General features: G+C 44.0%; 1 protein-coding gene across 1 annotated transcript; it reads left to right on the top strand.

Moving 5' to 3' along the window:
* Positions 1-17,755: 17,755 nt before the first annotated feature.
* On the top strand, positions 17,756-19,090 carry CLAFUR5_08221 (uncharacterized protein; the record flags this gene model as incomplete). Its single annotated transcript, XM_047907369.1, has 1 exon — positions 17,756-19,090. One exon carries the CDS (start codon positions 17,756-17,758, stop codon positions 19,088-19,090), a length of 1,335 nt encoding a protein of 444 aa, XP_047759603.1.
* Positions 19,091-19,109: the final 19 nt, after the last annotated feature.

The following is a 19,109-nucleotide window of genomic DNA, read 5'->3' as shown; positions in this document are numbered from 1 at the left end:
TATACGTACTTCCTCTACTATAGCGCCGGGTCTACCTATAGTCCGAGGATCCTAAGCTAATTTATCGGGTTAGTTATATTATTACGGGTAGCCCGTAACCCCTTACTATAGCTACGTCGGCCCGGCTGAACTACGGACCTTACGTATCGGGCTAGCGCGGCTTAGCTTTGCTTTATAACTTCGCCGCGCCTCGCGCTCCTTTTTCGTAGCTTCGTAGAACAATAACTATCTCTCTCGGACCCTATAGTACGCGCGTCCTTATAGTTTATTCTACTAGCCTACCTAGATTACGGATCTAGGTAAGGGATGCGTAATAATAGGAACAGACTTATAGAACTAAAGAATACGTAACTACGAGCGTATAGTAGAACACGGTAAGGCGCCGAGTACGTAGATACCTAGAGAAGTTAACGCCGTAAAGACCTTAGCGATAGCGATAGGTCGCGTTAATACCGATACTATAACGAGTCAGTAGGACTTATAGACCTAGAACGGTATACTACTACCGGCAAAGCCCTTAGGTAAGCGTATATCTCTTTTCCTAGATCTCTTATCTTTTCTATAGTCCTAGACTTAAGATAACGACCGGCGTATTACGATTAATACCGGCGTCGCTCTTTAGTAGGAGTTAGATATAGTATAGGAGAAGGTACTCGATAGGGAATAGAGAGGCGCTATTAACTTTATAGAACTCTACGAGCTAAAGGAGTACTAGGAGAAGGGTAGCGACGATATACTACCTATTTACTACTCCCTCGACGAAGCCGAACATATCGCCGCTATTAATTTCTAGAACGTCGACGCGAACAACCTCGCCGAGTTGGTCCGAGACTATCCTAAGACTTTATACGACTTTATCCTAGGAGGATTTAATACCGATTAGACCGCTACCGAGTAAGTCGACGTCTTATAACGTATAAACGCCCTCTAGAACGACTAGTACCGTAATATCTACGCCGAATACGACCGTATCTATTAGATACTTAGAACCGAGAAGTCCGTATTATAGAAGATAGTATAGGATGTTAAGAACGTACTAGACCTAGCTAAGATAAAGGAGGTCTAGGACAAGTATAAGTAAGCTAATAATCTATATAAGCAATTTTACGATCTTAGCGAAAAGGAGAAGAAGAAGGTATAAGAGGCTAAGAAGAAGGCATAAGATACTATAAGTATAAACTAGGCGTTATAGAAGGAGATCGATAACTTAAAGACTTAACTCTAAGCTATAGAGGATAATACTACTAACGGTAATAGGCGTTAAGGCCGTAGTCCGTTACGCTCGCGCTCTTACCCGCGAGAGACCTCCCTCGAGAAGCTTTAGCGTATATATCGTAAAGCCGCTACCGTAGGCGGTAGGGGTAGTAGTAGAGATAACGATAATGATGACGGCCTAGGCCGTAGCGACAAGGACAAGGATCGAGGCCGCGATAATCGCCGCCGTAACGAGCGCTAAGAGACGGTACGTACTAGAGGAGGACGTACTAATCGTATATAGATACCGCTAGTAGACCTCGCCGAGCGTCTTATTAATATCGACCGTACCTTAGAGCGTAGTATAGAGATCGGTAAGGGAGTACTAGATCCTAAGAAGTTTAAGAACGATACCGACCTATCTTTCGATAGTTAGTATACGAGTATCCTACTAAAGCTTATAGTAGCGACCTTCCGTACCGAGTAGGATACCCTCCGCTTCCTATATAGATAGACTAATAGTAAAGTCTAGACTACTATTAAGCTACGTATCCCTATCCTAGGACATTAGTTATATAACGAGTTTAGTACCGGCGAGGAGCTACTAGACTAGATAACTCGATAGTACGGTACCCGGAACGAAGCTATAAAGGCTATAGTCGATATTATAACTTATAAGTAGTAGCAGAAGGAATCCTTTATTATATTCTTCGTACGTTACTCGAAGTTACGTACCTAGATAGACTAGGGGGAAGATACCGAGCTAATGCTTTTCCGTAACCGCCTAAACCGTAAGTACTTTATTAAGATATTCGGCGACCGAGAGGTTAACCGTCGCCTAGATAGTATATAGGATATTATTAAGGAGTGTACCGAGTTAGACGAGACCTTCTATAAGACCGAGTAGCTATACCCTTAGTAGGATAATAACCGCCCTCGTAGTAGCGGCGGAGAATATAACTAGAACCTAGGCCCTACTAGTAACGTAATGACTACTATAGCTACCGTAGCTAGCGCGACCGGCGTAATCGTATAGCGCCTACTATAGTACTTAGGCATTAAGAAGAAGGAAGACTTGCTAGTATACCTTTAGAATCTACTACCGCTTAACCGCGAGGGTCGCGAAGATCTAAAGAAGTAGGGTAAGTACTTCCGTTACCGTACCGGACTATATATTACTAGTAACCCCGAGTACGAGATATACGGCTACGACGGCGACTACCGCCTACCTCGACTACGTAACGCGACTCTAAACTTAAGCGCCCTTACTACCGAGTAGGGAAATGCCGGGGCTACTACCTAAGTATAGTAGATAGTAGTTAGAATAAGAATTAGAAAGAGTATAAGATCGAGAGGTATAGAATGTAAGAGACGGACTATAGCGGAGAACTTAAGATATTAGCCTATATATTAGAACTATAGTTACCGGATATATACCCTTATATAGTACTACCTATAATAATACAAAATGGAAAGGCACGAGGCCTACTAGATTCTACTTTAACCTCTCTCTTTCTCGATTAGAAATATATACGCAAATATAACATTCCTCTAATACCCCTAGTTTAGAGTAAGAACTTGATACTAGGCGATAGGAAGGCGAGTACTAGGCGTATTATATACGTAGCCTTAGTCGACGTTATTATCGGCGGTTATTATTACGAGCAAATAATGTACTACGTGACCGACTTCGAATATAAGATCGTCCTCGGCCTACCTTAGTTAAGCTAGTATAACCCTAACATCTTCTAGGAAACCGGCGAAGTGGCCCTTAGATTAGACTACTACTTTAGTCACTATCTTCGTAGGAAGACTTCGATAACAGTTTAGTCCCTAAACTACTAATACCGGTAACGTACGAAATACGGACTAGAGACCTTTACCGGGGAGTCGCTAGGATTTACGGTAGGAGGGGCGGAGTTGAACGTCTCGTCCTTATATATAGACGACGATAAGAAAGTAGACTATTAAGGCGTCAGTCGTTACGCTTAGGAGATGTATACGTACCGGCCTAGGGCCGAGTACTTCTATATTCTACCTACTAGTAACGAGTCTAGCGAAACGGATAGTAACGGCGAGTTAAAGCTAAGCGTAATGTTAGCTAACGACCTTAATTAGTTCCTAAATAAGCAATTTAACTACAACCCGAAGGAGAAGCTTCCGCCCGAGTACTATTATATTACGGACGCGTTCTTAGCTAAAGACTATAAAGGGCTCCCGCCTTATAGGCCGGGCATTAACTATAAAATCTATATTAAGCCTAACGGCCTATAAGAGCCTCCTTACCGCAAACCCTATAGGCTTGTACCGTAAGAGAATAAAGCAGTTAAGAAATAGGTTACTAAGTAAGAGAGCGAAGGGAAAGTCCGTAAGGCTAGTTAGAAGACAAGCTAGTCCCTAGCTCCTATTCTAGTAGTACGTAAGCTAGGAGGAGGACTCCGAGTATATATTAACTATCGAGGGCTAAATATAATAACTATTAAGAATAGGTACCCTATACCTTTGATCTAGGAAACGCTTAATAGGATGTATAGCAAGAAGTACTTTACGAAGCTAGATATCGTCGTAGCCTTTAATAAGCTTCGTATTGCCGAGGGGCATAAATAGCTAATAGCGTTCGCTACGCGGTACGGAGTATACGAATGTCTAGTCTTACCGTTTAGTCTATATAACGGCCCGGTATCGTTTCAGTTATATATTTATAGTGTGCTATAGGAACACCTTAACGACTTCGTATCGGTATACCTAGATAATGTACTGATTTTTAGCGACACGCTCGAAGAGTATATCGAGTACGTAACGAAGGTTTTAATAAAACTACGCGATACCGGGTTGACCGTAGATATTAATAAATACGAATTCTATTAGTAGAGAGTCTAACACCTAGGCCTAATTATTACGCTAGAAGGCATTAAAATGGACCCCGACAAGCTAGAATATATCTAAAGCTAGGAGGCTCTAACTAACCTAAAGGATATATAAGCGTTCCTAGGCTTTATCAACTTCTATAGGCGGTTTATCGAAGCGTTCTCGCGACTTATATCGCCGCTAACTAACTTGACCAAGTCTAATAGCTCTAGTAACTATAAGAACAGAAGAATCGATTAGACACTAGAGTACTAGAAGGCGTTTGACGTATTAAAGGCAGTATTTAGTAAAGCGGGCATATTAGTATATTACGTACCGGGGAGATAGATAGTCGTTAAGACAGACTCCTCGGATTTTGTTAATACCGGCGTCCTCTCCTAATATAACGAAGAAGGCGTCCTATACCCGGTAGCGTTTTACTCTAAGAAGTTAAGTCTATAAGAGTATAACTATAAGATCTACGATAAGGAGCTATTAGCTATTATTAAGGCGTTTGAAGAGTAGAGGCCTGAATTAGCCTACGAAGTAGATAATAACACTATCGAACCGGTCAAAGTGTTTATAGATTATAAGAACCTAGAGTACTTTATGACGACGAAGTAGCTTAATCGACGTTAGGCGACGTAGGCTAAGTTCCTCTCTTAGTTCAACTTCCGTATCGTCTATAGGCCCGGTGTTTAAGGTATAAAGCTAGATAGTCTAACGAGACGTAGCTAGGACCTTCCGTAGAGGGTAGACGATCCGCGTAATTAGTATTAGTACTAGACGTTACTACCGCCTAAGCGATTCCTTAAGATCGACTCTATACGCGTAACCGTAGAAGATATTACTAAAGAGACGGAAACTCCGCTAAACCTAGAAGTAACAGAATTTATACTAGCCGAAGCCGCTATACTAGTAGAAGCTACTACCGTATCGAAGCCTACGATAGAGGCTAATTACGAGGCTAAACTCGAGTATCGAATAGTAATAGCGTACGCCGTAGACTAGGAGCTTAAGGCAGTAATTAAGATACTATAGAAAGGTAACGCAATTCCGCTACTTCTTTAAAAGGCGAAGGTACACCTAGTATACTATAAGGTAGAAGGAGACATACTCTATATCCGTAATTAGTACGGCGACTAGAGCTTATAGGTACCGGATAACTAGAAGCTACGGACTCGAATAGTAAAGATGAACTACGACGTACTAGTAGTAGGCTATCCTAGTAGAGCCCGTATATAGATAGATAGATATTTCATTAAGCTGTTATAGTGCCCTTTGGCCTATACAGCTATGCTATCTTGTTTTCGTATATATAGAGGGGAAACCGTGTTAGTGAAAACCCCTCCTCCTTCCCGCCTGTCTTTTCCTCCTAGTTGTTGTCTTAATTTTCCCTTGTTAGGGGTACGCTAGTGTTATAGGCCTGCCCTAATGACTACCCTATCTGCTACCCCCTAGCTTCCGCCTCTTATCTATCTACTCCTCCGTCTCGCTAGCGAGGCTAAACTACTAGAGGTATCCCTACTATAGTATCTACCGAGAGATTCGGCGAATGTTACCTTTGTCCCTAATGATTAACTTGTAGTCTCTCCTTCCCGCTTAGTGCCTCTAATTTCCCCTACCTCTCGCCCACTACGGGCATCGTAGTAGTATATGTTCTAGGTTTTGCGATAGGTAGCCACACTAGTAGGCTAGGCTATAGATGTCTAGTACGCGTCTTCTAAATAGGTAGGCCCTTAACCTAATATGTTCGGACCTGATTTGGATCGCTATGCTTGCCTCGGCCCTTATTAGGTCCCTATATAGCTAGTAATTGTGTCTCTAGAAGGCTCGGAGCGCTATCGGGCCTGTTGTCTTAGGGGGCTTCTTTTTCTAGTCCTACTCCTATAGGTAGCTCGCTATCTATTCCGCTAGGCTTTAGGTCTTAGCCTTGCTCCCGCCGGCCTAGCGAGTCCTACGCTCCTCCTCTTTTCGTGCTAGCCATTCGGTGCTTGTCTATATAGCCGTAAAGGTAGTAAGGTCATCCTCTTTTTGGCTTGTCCTATGTCCGGCCCCTCTCCGGTAGTGGCTTTCTATCTTATTCTTTGCCTCCTAGATCGTAGTTTGTACTAGGTAACCTGTCGTCCTTACCGCGTATTGAATTCTTATTCCCCGGATGTACTAGCCGATTAGTAGTGTTCCTGTCTCTATTTCTACCGTGCTTATTAACGTTGTCTTATATACGCCTAGTACCCTACGTAGGTTGCCTACCTATGTCCTATTTAGGGGTTGCTCTATCCGTTTCGGGATCGGCTTGCCTACGCCTCCTGTTCCCTAAATCTGTGCCCCGTATAGTATAGCTAGTCTAACGATCGCCTTATATATTACTCTTGCCTTATCGAATGTTACTCCCTATATAGATGCCGTAAGTCTCTTTATCGAGGCTTCGTTAACTTGTACTCGACTCTAGGCTTTCTTAACCTATATATTCTAGCTTAGCTTCGGGTCGAGCCAGATCCCTAGTACTCGTAGCTCCGCTAATAGCTTTGTCTCGTAGCCTTAGATTCTTACCGCCGCCTTTATATTATAGTGTGTTCTCGCTTTACTAAAGTATATAAGTTAGTACTTTTTAGGGGCGAACTTGGCACTATACTTCTTTGCCTACTCCTCGCATTTCTTATACCTATCTTCGAGGAGGCGACAGTTCTCTTCTATCGAGTCTGACTAGGCTAGGATGTTTGTATCGTCTACGAACCCCGATACTAAGGTTTACGGAGAGGTGAGTAGGGGGATTAGATTAGACATAAATATTAGAAATAGGATAGGGGAGAGAGTAGATCCCTAAGGTATTCTAGTCTCTGCCTTTACCGGGTCGGACGTATACCTTCCTAGGACTAGGTATGTCGTCCGTTCCTAGAGAAAGGAGTAGACGAACGTCGTTGCCTACTAGGGGATGCCTTTCTGCTATAGGATATATATTAGCCTTTAGTATAAGACGTTATCGAAGGCTCCTACGATATCGAGGGATAGTAAGGACGTCGCTCGGTTCCTACCGTAGTGCTAGAGGGTCTGAATTTGCTCCGTAATTAGCTCTATTACTATTAGTGTCGATCGCTAGCTTCTTCCCCCTATCTATGTTGCTAGGAGTACGTAGTTGTCCTCGGCTAGCTACGTAAGTCTCTAGGCTACTATCTTTTCTAGGACCTTCCCTATCGTGTTTAGAAGTACGATTGGTCTATACGACTTAGGCTAAGTATAGTCCTCTTTCTATAGCTTACGTAGTACTACTGTCATAGACTCTCTATACGGCTTCGGGTAATACCCTAGCCGTAGGTACGCGGTAAATAGGTTTGCTAGGCTCGGCGCGATCTCTTCTCTATACTCTTTTAGTAGTATGTTTAGTATCCTATCTAGGCCTAGGGCTTTCCGTCCTTTTAGCTTACTTATGACTCCTGTTACTATGTTAGAGCTAACCGCCTAATCTATGTCTAGGGGTTCCGGGTATATACTCGGGTCGATATCCGTAAGGTCTACCTCTACTTACGTCGAAAAGAAATGGTCGGCTAATACTTTTGCCTTGCCCTAGGGCGTAGCCTAGGCAATCCCTTCGCGGTCTACGATTAGGGGGAAGTAAGGGGTTTGCTACTCTTTAGGTAGTCGTGCCTATTTAGTAAGTCTCTATATCTGTTCCGGGTTTTCTATAACGAGCCCGATCGTCGCTCTCTAGTCCTATAGCTTGTCGCGTCTTATCTGTGCCTTCTTCTCTTGTGTCGCGCGACAGTATTGCTTCTATATCTCTTAGGTGTGCTCCTTCGTCTACTATCGCCTTGCCCTTCTAGCCTCCCTTACCTTCGTAGAGCATTTAGGGGTCTAGAAGGCCTTCTACTACGTTAAGGGCCGGAGTAACGACGTATATTGTTCCGCTACTTACTATATGACCGAGGTAATCTGTTCCGCTACTTGATCTAGCTAAGCTGTCGTCTCGAGTTCTCTATACTATAGTAGGTTCGCTATTAGGAAGCCTCTTATATCGTCCTAGCGTGCCTTCTTCTAGTTACGGCGTGGTTCGCTTACTAGCTCCTCTATCGCCTTCACCCCTAGCGTCGTTTAGATAGGGATATAGTCTAAGGAGGCTTCTAGCGCGTAGTTCGGTCGGCATTAGACTAGTCTCTCTTTAAGTTCTCGTAATAGAAAGTATAGGTCGATCGTGCTTATACTTGAACGGGCCTTCTACGTCTCTGTTCCCTTTGGTATTACTAAGGCCATTCCGTAGCGTACGGTTATATCTAGTAGCTTTTCCCCTAGAAACGCGTACGGGGGAGTAAATTCGAGTCCCTACCGTAGGTAGTAGAGGTTAAAGTTGCCGAGGAGTACTTGCTTTATGTCTTAGCTTAGGGTCCGCTCTAGGTAGGCGAGGGTTCCTAGTTCCCTACTCGTCCGACCCCGCGGTAGCGGGTTATAAACGTTATAGATCTAGATAGGGCCTTATGTCGTGTCGATCTAGATTGATATTATGTCTCCTAGGTTGCCCTACTACGGTAGTATAACCTTCTACGACTCAAGGTCTATATTCTTGCTTACGTATATATATGTCCTCGGGATAACGCCTCGTTAGCCCGCGATTACGGTATAGTATCTCCGGTCATTACAAGTGGCTAGGAGTCCTTCGTAGGGGTTGACCTATAGTTCCTATACCGCGATAACGTAGTGCCGTAGCGGGTCTAGCTCTTATAGAAAGTGGCGCTAGACCTTGTCCCTACTTTTGTTTACGTTATACTATACGATAGTAATGTCGTCGTATAGTATTATTCGTTATCCGTAAGGTCTATTTCCGTACTAACCTACTATATCTCCTAAGCCTATATCTCGCTATCCGGCTAGCCCTAGGGCCGCTAGGGCGCCCTAAAGATTCGCATTTAGCCTAGTTCGTTAGCGGCCGAGCCCGTATATATAAGCTCGTAGTACGTGAATTTTACTGGCCTAGCTTAGTAAGATTAGTACGTAGATATACCGTAAATTACTAAGTATACCGTACGCCGAAATCTCTATATACCTAACCACCTAGATTATTACATCTACTTTCTATACTAGAACGACCTTAGCGCTACATATTAGTCGACTTTGTAGTAGACTTACTAGATAGCGAACTCGACGGTATGACTTATAATAACATTATAACCGTTACGGACCGCCTAACGAAAGAAGTAGAACTTATTCCTATTAGAGCTATAACGGTAAAGAATATAGCGGGCCTATTCTTAAAGTACGTATCTAGTCGACGTAGGCTCCCGGATATAATTACCTCTAATAGAGAAAAACAGTTTATCGTAACTTTCTAGAAGTAGTTATATAAGATACTACGGATTTAACGTAAGCTAAGTTTATTATATTACTCCGAGACGGACGGTTAGTCTAAGCGTACTAATTAGAATATAGAACAGTACTTACGCGCCTACGTTAATAAGGTATAGAGCGACTAGGCTAAATAGCTATACCTAGCTTAGTTTGCTATTAATAACTACGTATTAGAGACTACCGGTATCTTACCTTTCTACGTAAACCTTAGATATAACCCCGAGTTTACGGAACGTATCGACTTATAGGTAGGCGGGGATCGCCGCTAGATAACGACTCTTTAGCGACTCGATAGCAAATCCGCCGAAGTATTCGCCCGACGCCTTTACGAGCTATATCAGTTCCTCTAAGAGAATATAAGAATGTCCTAAGCCTTATAAGCTAAGGCCGCTAACCGATATCGCCGTATCTCGCCTAACTATAAGGTAGGCGATTAGGTGTTCCTTAGTACGAAGAATATCCGTACGATACGCCCTTCTAAGAAACTAGATCGACGATATACTAGACTATACTAGATCGTAAAAGTTATACCCTCGAAGCTCTCCTATAAGCTAAAGCTCTCCGATACGTTAGCTAGACTCGACAACTGTTTCTATACGTCGCTACTATAGCGCGCCGACGATACTAACCTACCGCCGCTAGAGGGACAGCACCTTATACCGCCGCTACCCGTAGTTATAGTTCCTAATACGACGGAAGCTAATACCGAGGCCGACATTATAGCGGTACCCGCGGCGATCGAGTACGAGGTAGACAAGATCTTAGATATATATACAAGGAAGCGTACTAGGAAGGTAAAGAAGGGGTATAAGCGTAAGGTCGATATATAGTACAAGGTACGATAGGTCGGATATTAGGATATAGAGGATAGTAAAACTTAGTAACCTACTAAGGACCTATTTACGAGGGTAGCCGCCGCTATTATAGACTTTTACTATAACCGGCCGGAGTTGTCTACGCCTATAGGTTTCGTAGCTCTATCTAACTAGTTACCGCTAGACGCTAAGGTGCTCGGACTTAATACGATTAGGATTAATAGAGATACCGTTACGAATAAGTCGACTCGAGCCTTACCTTTAATAGAATCTAATCCGTATATATTTACTACGTACCGCTATATAAGTCAGGTTATAAGAAAGCCTACTCTCGTAACTAGGGTTACTAGTATAAGTGAAACTCGCCGCCCTTAGCTCTACGACCGTAACGGTAGTTATACCGATACTCGAGTAGGACCCGTAGGGCCTATAATAATACCTAACCGTAGTTATAAGGATTATACGCGAGTGCTAGCCGAAGACAGACTTGGGTCTAGGGTAAGCTAGCTAACTAGGTAATATGTTTCTCGAAGGAAGCCGGTCGAGGATAGTCTTAATAGAGCGGATATAATGTTATCGGATAACAATAGGGTACTAGAGGATAATTAGGCGTTTGCGCGATTATAGAGCTCGATAGGTAAGTAGCCTTATAAGGTGTATAACGCTTAGAGGACTAAGGCGTGTTTTAGGAGGGGGGGGTACTATTACGGGTAGCCCGTGACCCCTTACTATAGCTACGTTAGCCCGGCTAAACTACGGGCCTTCCGTATCGGGTTAGCGCGGCTTAGCTTTGCTTTATAACTTCGCCGCGCCTCGCGCTCCTTTTTCGTAGCTTTATAGAACAATAACTATCTCTCTCGGACCCTATAGTACGCGCGCCCTTATAGGGACGAATAGCTAGTAATATAATAGGAAGGTAAGAAATCGTTTATAGAGTAACTATAGAAAGAGAGGTAGAATAACTAGGTTATAGGGTATAGTAGACGCTCTTAGCTAGCGGGACAACCTAAGGAATAGTTAGCTACAAAATCCGCGGTCAAGTACCCCCTAAAGCTTATCTACTACCGCCTTACGAGGGTATAGAGTAGTATAGTAACCTAACTACAAAGCGAATATATCGGCCTCTAGGGGTACCTATTGTAGGGGAAGGTTCTAGAATACACGAATACTAGCTACCCCTACGGCTATTACTCCTAGAATATACGGTACCTACTCCTCGTCTATCTAAGGTAGTCGCTAGGAAGGAGGGAGTAGATAGTAAAGGCGAGGAACCGGACAATTAGGGCACTTCTTAATAACGTTAAGGACCTACGGCGTATTACGAACTAGATACTAGAGAAGGGTTAGCTAGAACGGTACCGCCTAGTAGGAGTAGTATAGGAAGAGAGGACACGGCGTAGCGCGACGAGACCGGCTAGGAGCGGGGGCTAACGGGGTAGTAATATAGACTACGTACGTTAAGAGGGAAAGCTAATCTAGATAAGAAGAAGTCGGGGGCGGGAAGGGTTTTTACCTATTTAGGTTTCCCTTTATATATAATAATAGATATATACCTATATAGGCTAAATAGGGTCCTAGAATAGGGGAATAACAAATCTACCTATCTCTATATATATCTATCTAGAATAGATTAATATTACTCTTAAAGAGGCTAACGTAAAGTACTAGTAAGCTAGGATTACTAGTAAGCTAGGAATCTTATCTTAGTACGACTAACTTCTTAATTATCGTACTATGTCTTAATAATATAATATATAATCGTCTAATAAAGAAGGTAGAATTGCTCTTACCCTCTCTACCTATCGTTAGGGCTAATTTCTAAGTCTCCTTTACGTAGCTATAGTATATTACGTACCTTATTCGACGCGAACTAGCCGGTACTACGGAATTACTCCTCGCGTCGATACTCGCCCTATCTAGTATAAACTTACGTTAACCGAAGAATAGACAATCGTTCGATATATCCTCGACCTCGATTTGCGAGGATTTGCGCCTACCCTTAGCGAGGTAGTAGATATAGCGGACAAGCTACTCGGTAAACGCGACGCGGATCCGGTAGGTAAGAACTAGGTAGAGAGATTCGTTTCGCGCTCTACCGAGCTTAAAACGGCCTTTAACCGAGTAAAGGACCGTTAGAGAATACTCTAGGAAGATCTAGAAGTTATAAGCGCCTAGTTCAAGCTTATATAAGAGACGATTACTAATTATAGCGTATATAACGAGGATATCTATAACTTCAATAAGACGGGCTTTTAAATAGGCGTAATTAGCTCTAGAAAAGTCGTTACTAGCTCAGAAAGACGCTCTCGCCCTACGGCTACTTAGCCTCGTAATAGAGAGTAGGTTATAGTTATTTAGAGTATCTATACCGCTAGCTACTCGACCCCGCCCTTTATTATCTATAAAGGGCACGTCTACATTTTAGTATAGTACGAAGAGGTAGATATACCGCGGAATTAGAAGCTTACGGTCTCCGAGAATAGATAGATAAACAACGTGCTTAGCCTCGAGTAGTTAAAGCACTTTAACGCATATATAGAGGCGAGTTCTATAGGTAGCTATAGGTTACTTATTTTAGACGGCTATAAGAGCTATTTAAACTAGGGTTTTAAGGACTACTATCTAGACTATAAGATCCTTACGCTCTATATACCGGCGTATTCGTTATATATCCTATAGCCTCTTAACGTAGTTTGTTTTACGCCGTTGAAGCTAAAGTACTTATAACGCGTATAGGACTTAGCGCGTTAGCGCGTCTTCTATATTAATAAAGAAACCTTCCTTCCGGCGGTTAAAGACGCGTTTTTCGACGTATTTACCGCGTTAAACTATAAGAAGGCTAGTAAGGCTATAGGGTTAGTTCCTATTAACGCGTAAGTAGTACTAGATCGCCTTAATATACGCCTACAAACCCCGCTAGGACCATCCCCGCATTAGACGACATTATAGTAGTCTTAAACTCCGAGTAATTTAAAGGAGTTTACGTCGTAATCTAAGCTTATATACGACGCTATACTAAGTAACTCTAAAACAGCTTATAATAGCTTCTCTTAGCTTATAAAAGGCGGCAAAGTAATACTATAAGAGAATGCGCTTCTTAGAGCTCGTAACTCTAAGCTTAAATAACAAGTTAAGACTCTTATAAAATGCCGATCTCGTAAACAAAAGCGTCTCTAGTACGGCGGGGTTTTAGAGTATAGAGTTAGCTCGTTATAGGTAGTCGTTAAGTCGTTAAAGGCTATAGAATAGTTAAAGAAGAGTCGTAGGTCAGAGGGTACGAAAGAGAGCTAGCTAAGTAGACGGCGATATAGTAACTACGGTCGGACTAGCTATAACGTACGAACGTACTAGGAAGACAAAGAGAACAATTCTAAATCGGATAAGAGTATTAAGTTTACTAGTTCTCTATTTAATAGTAGTGAAAACAATTAGTAAAGGATACGAGTTAGTCGTACTAAGACAAAATTCCTAGCTTATTAGTATTCCTAGCTTACTATTGCTTTACGTTATAGGTAGCTAATTAGTTATCTAATTCTTAGCGTAATAGAACTAATCTACTTATATTATACGTTAGAATTGAGGGAGTTCTACCTTATTCAAGTTAGATAGCTTAAAGTTCTCTTCACCCTATTTCTTTAGCTCTATAGCTCTAAACGCCGCGGAGGTGCCTAGCTATATTAGGTAACTCCTAGGTAATAGTAGCCTAGGCTACGGTACTACCGGCGCCTACGGCTCTATAGGCGAAGCTCCCCTAAAACAACTAGTAGCAACTTATAGAGGACGTAAAAAGTATAGAGACTAACGATTAGCTCCTATACCGGTCTCTATAGGTAATAATTACTTAGCTACGTACGGCGCTAGTACTATCGTATTACGGAGGGTAATAAGAAATAAGGACGACGTCTTAGGCGATTAATAAGGCTATCCGGAGTCAACACCCCTATAGCTAGGTATCGGTCGCGGCTTCGATACTAGGCCCCCGCCTAACGTACGATATAGTTACGATCCGTATTATAGTAAAGGAAGACTAGGCCGAAGTTACGAAGCTATCGAATAAGGAGCTCGCCTAACGAACAAATTAACTAGGGGTACTCGTAGTGAACTAATAGTCTAACGGTACTCTAAAGATCTATACTAGCTCTACTACTACTAGGAGGCACCTAGAGGTATAGCTATAGTAGGCATCTAAGGTTACGGTATTAGCGAAGGTCTTAACGAAGTAATTTACGATCCTAGTCTACGACATACCTAAAGAGTTCGACCTAACTAACTAAGGTCACCTACGTACTCTCTAAGGGGACAACCCGGTCACTCTTAACTCTCTAATCTAGAAGGCGACTTAGCTCTATAGGAAATAGCTAGAAGGTAAGAAGGCCTCGGCGCTAATCGTATAGCTATAAGACGCGAAAGCGGCGGATCTAGTAATAGAACAAGGCCTTATCTAGCAATGTAGCCTTAAGATAGTAGAAAAGCACTCCTTTTCCTTCCGTGTCCTCTAATACTTTAAATGCTAACAGTATAGACACCAAACCTATACGTGTATAAACAAGTAGGCCTACTCGAACTATATAGGGGACTATATATCTAGGGACTATATATCGGCTACGAGGCGGTACGCTAACTATCCGGGGCACTACCTATCGTATAGCGCGGAATGCCCGTAGTAGAAACTAGCGAAAAACAAGGCAATTATAAACAGAACCGTCGCCCTAAGATTCTACGGCGACCGTAAGGCTAGTCTATACCGGAACTAGCTAGCGGTAGTCGGGTATAAGCGCCCTAGGGCCGAGAATAATATAAAGGATATATAACCTAGAGTATACGGCTATTATACGGCCAGTCCTTACCTATAGTAGCCAAGTGTGGTCCTTAGGCGAGAGGGCCTGCCTATCGAAGGGACTCGTCGCGCCGCTAGCGAAGATCTAAAACCAATGCCTAAGGAAGGTCACCGGGGTATATAAGTCGACACTAATGAAAATACTTAAGTACGAGACCGCTATACCGCCGATCGACCTATATATCTAGGGACTACGGACCTCCTACTTAGGTAAGTCGGCATAGTACCTAGTATAGAAGGTCATCGCTAGTATAGTCGTAAGGGCCCGCGAATTAGTACTAGCGTATAAGGGCATTCGATCCGGAAACGAGCCGAACTACCGGGTAAGGGACGAATAGCTAGCAATATAATAGGAGGGTAAGAAATTGTTTATAGAGCAACTATAGAAGGAAAGGTAGAACAACTAGGTTATAGGGTATAGTAGACGCCCTTAGCTAGTAGGACAACCTAAGGAATAGTTAGCTACGAAATCCGCGGTCAAGTACCCCCCGAAGCTTATCTACTACCGCCTTACGAAGGTATAGAGTAGTATAGTAACCTAACTACAAAGCGAATATATCGGCCTCTAGGGGTACCTATTATAGAGGAAGGTTCTAGAATACACGAATACTAGCTACCCCTACGGCTATTACTCCTAGAATATACGGTACGTACTCCTCGTCTACCCGAGATGATCGCTAGGAAGGGGGGAGTAGATAGTAAAGGCGAGGAACCGGATAATTAGGGTACTTCTTAATAACGTTAAGAACCTACGGCGTATTACAAACTAGATACTAGAGAAGGGCTAGCTAGAACGGTACCGCCTAGTAGGAGCAGTATAGGAAGAGAGGATACGGCGTAGCGTAACGAGACCGGCTAGGAGCGGGGGCTAACGGGGTAGTGATATAGACTACGTACGTTTAGAGGGAAAGCTAATCTAGATAAGGAGAAGTCGGGGCGGGAAGGGTTTTCACCTATTCGGGTTTCCCTTTGTACATAACAATAGATATATACCTATATAGGCCGAGTAGGGTCCTAGAATAGGAGAATAACAAATCTATCTATCTATCTAATTCTTAGCGTATATAGCCTTAAGTTTTAATAATAGGCTATTACCTATATATACGCTTAGATTGCGATATTACTAAGCTACTTAAGAAAGAATTCGAGTTTAGGAGATCTTAGTATAAAATAAAGTAGTAGGATTTATAAATCCTCGCTAAGTATAACTTTAGTATAGCTTTAGCTTTATAACCTTAATATTAATATAATAATATACCGCTATATAGATATAGAGATAATTATTTCTATAAGTTACCGTATATATCTATCTAAGAGTACCTAGGAGTTTGGTGTTAATTAAGCGTGTATTTAAATTGCTACAACACCTCGAATAAGCGCGTCCGCATTAGGCTTTAATAGCCGGAGGGCACTGTCCGAGGGCACTGCCAGCAAACACTGTGGCCGGGCAATACGAAGTTCCAATTGCGAAGGCCCGAAAGAGGCTACAATCACCTTCGGAGGCTCAGGGTGCAGCAGGCTCCATGTGGTGCTGTTCTGTGGAGAGGGTGGTCAGCCGCGTAAGGCAAGCTTCGCTGCTATTGGTCCAACAACGGGCAATGCATTGAAGCGGCCGCGCTAGTAGTATGCACCGTTAGTCTGCTGTAGGACCGAAGGACATGTATCAATTGGCTCGTGTACGTAGACACAGGTATGCTCTCCCTGTTGACTTTATTTGCTCCAGTCGCTCCTGATGAACATCGAGCAAGATAGTTACGGACGGCTCGGATCGGAGCGCAGACAGTTAGCTTGGATTATACCTCTTTCGATCTAGCTTCCTTTCCATCTTTTCGACTTCAGCTGCGCCGAAGAGGCATAGTTCAACAATCCAATACACTGATCGATCAGCCGCCTGCATCCCCCATGCACAAGACATATACCGAGCACGCTCAACCAGTCACCGTCTGGCCTTTAAACGAGGATGACCAGCACATTGTCGAGAGTGACAAGCACAATGTACACGGCAAAAAGGCAGTGATCACGGAGTTCATAGAAGATGGATCAACCTCACCATGCTGTTTCTGGAGACCAGAGCGGATGATGAGGGCACTTACCGCACCGCTTTCGGTTCAAAGACCGCAGGATTGTGCCAAGGTAAGCCACGGTAACGTGTCACTTGCATTAGGGAGATGCAGTCGGGCTTTACGCAGGATCCAGCCAGACAATAGGCTCGCGAAAGCATTCGGATCGGTAAAGTGGAGCGGAGGGCATGCGCTTGGCGACTGCAAGTCCAGAAGACAGCTGTAGCGTTGAGGTCCGCTGGGCAAGATGCTGACAAGCAAGAAGCACATGGCAACGCTCGGTCAGCTCTACGGACTTGCTTCCCGCGAGCTAAGATGTGGCTACTTGGTCGCTTGCCACAGCAATACAATGGACATGCTTCCCCACTGCCGATGTATTCGTTTATGCACCGTGCGATCATCGAGCCACGGAGCCCACGCGTGCAGAGCGACTCCGAGTAATTTTGAAGTCTTTCCATTTCCTTTCAACGCCTTGCTACATGAAGCGCACGTACAGCTTCAGCATTAGCGCATACTTAGATTATTGATCGACTTGATGTAAGGTTCGGACAGCGCCCTTAGCTGAATGACTGCTGATCAGCCGGGGCAGACGCATTACCTTCTTCCTTTGTTTCCCAAAGTCGCTCGTCCCCCGATGCAGGCTTGTCTTCAAGAGCACTGGCACAATGGAGTGGTTACAACCACTGATCCTACTAGGAACGACGCTCATCGCTCTCGTCCAAGCACAGCAGAGCATTCCACAAAGCAACAACGGCTCTGTGCTGCCGATATGGGGCCTAGCAACGTTGGTACAAGGTGGCAGCTCACCACTATGCAACAAGACGTTCAACGATGCGAACGGAACTGGAGTCTTCAGCTTCAATCCTAATGTTCCTCAAGGCCCCCAGCAAGGTCAACCTGAAAATTTCTCTGGAAGGACACAGCCCGTCAGCATAGCAGTCACTCTGCAGAATCCTGGATTCAACAGCACTAATAGTACGAGTACCGCGGCAAGTTATACGCTCTGGTACGATACCAACGGTGCCAACTATTCCGACCGGTATGCGTTGGGCTACGACGTTTGCGCTCTGGTCGGCTTCAGTCTAAACTATAATACACAACTCCGAGGTCAGAGCGACAACGGCAGCTGCCTCTCCACACTGGACCAACCTTGCATCTCAGCCATAGTCTCCACTGTTCAGCAGTATGCGACATGGTTGACGACAGCCTCACCCGGCCCTGATAGCAATCTGACCACAACCTCACTACCAGACGTCTGCCGAGATCTGTCTCATGCACTCGTGGAGAATTTTCCTAAAGAATGCTCATACTTCTTTCAGGACAAGCTTGATGGCCTCGCTTACCCACTTACCTCCTTCGGTGATCAGTACCAGACAGGACTGACCAGCAACTGTACTATGAACGGAACCTTCCAGAATACTCTGAGCTTCTACAGCAACAGATCACAGTCCATCTACACTGCATGGGCAGACTCAGTCACGCCCGTAATTGGTGTGTGGATGCCTGTTGCGGATGCTGGGGCTCAGACGACGATCACGGAGACAGTGGCGAATGTGTTCTGTGGCCATATCGATGACATAAATGGTCGTAGCTACCAGCCTCCTGATCTGCCTCAACCGACGCCGGTCGCGTACAATGCCACTACAAATACAACGAATACCAACAGTACCATGACGGAAGACACGGAAACTTCAGATTCCAGCGGGCTCTCCGGAGGCGCAATAGCTGGGATTGTGATAGGTGTCTTGACTGCGTTAGTAATTGTCGCGGGCCTGATCTACTGGCTTATGCGAAGAAGGAGAGCACAAAAGAAGCCACAGGATGTAACAGCAGAAAAAACTACGGCTGAGTTGCATGGTCAAGATAGTCGATTCGAGCTCGGTGGAGACGATGCTAAGAAGGAACTGCCGGCAGAGGAAAGAAAAGCTCACGCACGTACAGTGTCCGAGTTGGAAGCGAAAACAGTGCAGCGAGAACCTGCTGAGCTACCGGCGTCTTGATGGCCCTCGTTTGTATGTA

The sequence above is a fragment of the Fulvia fulva genome, chromosome 3 (assembly GCF_020509005.1).
Source record: "Fulvia fulva chromosome 3, complete sequence".
NCBI classification, from domain to species: Eukaryota; Fungi; Ascomycota; class Dothideomycetes; order Mycosphaerellales; family Mycosphaerellaceae; genus Fulvia; species Fulvia fulva.
This window is presented reverse-complemented; position numbering and strand designations above follow the sequence as displayed.